Source organism: Montipora foliosa, chromosome 1, assembly GCF_036669935.1.
Source record: "Montipora foliosa isolate CH-2021 chromosome 1, ASM3666993v2, whole genome shotgun sequence".
NCBI classification, from domain to species: domain Eukaryota; kingdom Metazoa; phylum Cnidaria; class Anthozoa; order Scleractinia; family Acroporidae; genus Montipora; species Montipora foliosa.
In genome coordinates, this window is record NC_090869.1 from 47,823,107 (window position 1) to 47,825,606 (window position 2,500).

General features: G+C 42.3%; 1 protein-coding gene across 1 annotated transcript in view; it reads right to left on the reverse strand.

Moving 5' to 3' along the window:
• Positions 1-2,366: 2,366 nt before the first annotated feature.
• Positions 2,367-2,500, reverse strand: part of LOC137970297 (uncharacterized) — a 429-nt gene continuing 295 nt past the window's right edge. The window contains exon 1 of the mRNA XM_068816822.1: positions 2,367-2,500. This exon is cut by the window's right edge and continues 295 nt beyond it. Coding sequence (XP_068672923.1) covers positions 2,367-2,500 — 134 coding nt within the window.

Below are 2,500 nucleotides of genomic sequence, written 5' to 3' on the forward strand. Positions count from 1 at the left end.
AATGTTGGCTTCCAAAATTTTGAATTCAGGATTTTGGAAACTTAACTCTAACTCTACGACATAAGTCTATGAAAATAACTCTAAGAATAGCTGTCCCCGATGCGATAACGCGCATTTTTGGTTTGAGTCATACTTGGACAACCGCATGCAGAGATGCTCAGTTAATGGTTGCTCTTTAGGAGCTGCTCATTAAGCGCTAGCTGTGGTGTTCCTCAAGGCACTATCAAAGGACCGCTGTTATTTTTACTGTATATTATATATTATATATGTTATACATTATGTATATTATATATGGTTAGAGATTCTGGCCGATACAACGCGCGATCTGATTGGCTAAGAGCAGCTAAGCCCTAGGGCATTATTCTCCCGTAATAGGCCACCTCGGAAAATACCATAATACTCTTTTTTTGTCCCCCCAAATTTTGCATAAGCATTATTTCCAGTTTCTCTAGGGACTTACAATGGTCCCAAGAGAAAACTAAAACAATGGTTATGCAAAATTTGGGGCCAAAAACAAAGAGTATTATGGTATTTCCCGAAGTGGCCTATGCCCACGGGCTGAATTAGTTTTTTTCTTCGGCTTCAGAACCGTTTCATTAGCCATATAATAAGCAATTTAATAACCTCGGCCTAGCTGTATTGACGTTGCTGTTGCTCGATCAATATCGCAAGGCCTCAGTTTGAGATTTTGCTGTAACGACCTCACTCTCGGTCATTAAGTAGTTAATAATCAGGTCAAGGCCGCGCACCGGTGGCTCAGTTGGTTGAGCATCGGGCTGTCATGCGGGAGGTCGCTGTATCGAACCCCGGCCGGATCAACACTCAGGATCTTAAAATAACTGAGGAGAAAGTGCTGCCTTTGTAATTTCATCTGCAAATGGTTAGACTTTCAAGTCTTCTTGGATAAGGACTATAAATCGTAGGTCCCGTCTCACAAATACCTTCTATGTTCATAAGTTGCCTGTGGGACGTTAAAGAACCCACACACTATTCGACAAGAGTAGGGGATGTAGTCCCCGTTGTTGTGGCTGTCCTGTTCTCACCAGCAGAAGTGGCCGGCTTGGCGTGATGTCTCTAAAAAGGCTTACGGTGTATGAGGCCACCTAAGCAGAAACAGCCATAAGCCAAAAAGGGACTTTGCCGAGTGCTGGAATATGTAATATGTCATATGTAATAAAATAATAATTACCAAATTGCCTTTCAAATTGTCGATCAAGGATGCATGCCGATGATACTCACCTAACCTACGCCGGTTTCAGTGCTGACAATATCCAACCTTGTCTAAACGATGATTTAGTAAATGTTAGCAGCTGGCTGATAGCAAAATTAATAAACTCACACTAAATATGAATTTATGCTTATTGGGTTAAGACAGAGATTGTGTGCTTTAACAGTTCCTCCTGGACCCTCAATCAACGGCGTTCCTATTGAGCAAGTTACTACTGCTAAATCACTAGGAGTTCTTATCGATGATAGCGGAGCTCCGCGCGCGCGGAGCACCATAGTTAAGAAATTCTACACTATACTAGGCATATTACGACCAAATGGCATAAGGCACAACAGAATACATAGAGCATACTGGATACGGTCTGCGTGCGTACGAACGACCATACTCCAAACTTTATTAGGAATAAATGTATTGACAATGTAAACCGCAAAACACGAAGCAAAACTACAACAACAGCCAAGTAGGGTACTCCCCGAGGATTGGAACCAAGGCTCGCATTGTTCTGTAAAGGCTGTGTAACCATAGGGTATCCTAAACTGAATAAACTCGAAAAAGCATGCATGGAATACGGCAAATATACGAGGAATGAGCACGGAGACCAGAAAAAACCTTCAAAAACCCCAACACGAGGAAAAATCTGGATATCTGAATAGGAACCAAGGCTCATCCGCCGGCCTTTCCTACGAGGCCTCACAACGAAAAAACACATGCTTGACGTAACGCTTCTTTGTCTTAGGACAATTCCAACCAGCATGCTTGTCTAAAAGTGTCTCATTGATAGCTCTACAGGCAGGATGTGAAGCTGCCCCTGATTTGATACTATGTGTCCCGAAAATGGAAACATCGTCAACAAAAGGACCAACAAGCTTCTTAAGTTCTAGCAAGATCGTAGAATAAGAAATACCGATGCGTTCATGGAAATGCTCGCCTGACTTGGTCTTAACAATGCGTTTAATAAAAGGACAATGAGGATTCCTAGGCTCTGGTAAAAAACTAACTAACCTCTCAGTGACTGCTACAGGACAAGTTAATTTTCCCGATCTAGCTATGACCGAGGTATGACCCTCTCTGATTTGATCATTCTTTCGTTTCGGCACAAAAATACACATTCGATCCGTAAATAAAGTAATATCTCCAATTACTCGCTGGAGCTATAATGGTCGGTAATAACTTGCAACAAGTCAATGGGAAGCGGTTCTTTTGGTTTGACTGGTCTACCCAGATTCCTTCTGGCACCTTCAACCGACGATTTAACCAAAGGGTGGTCAGTAG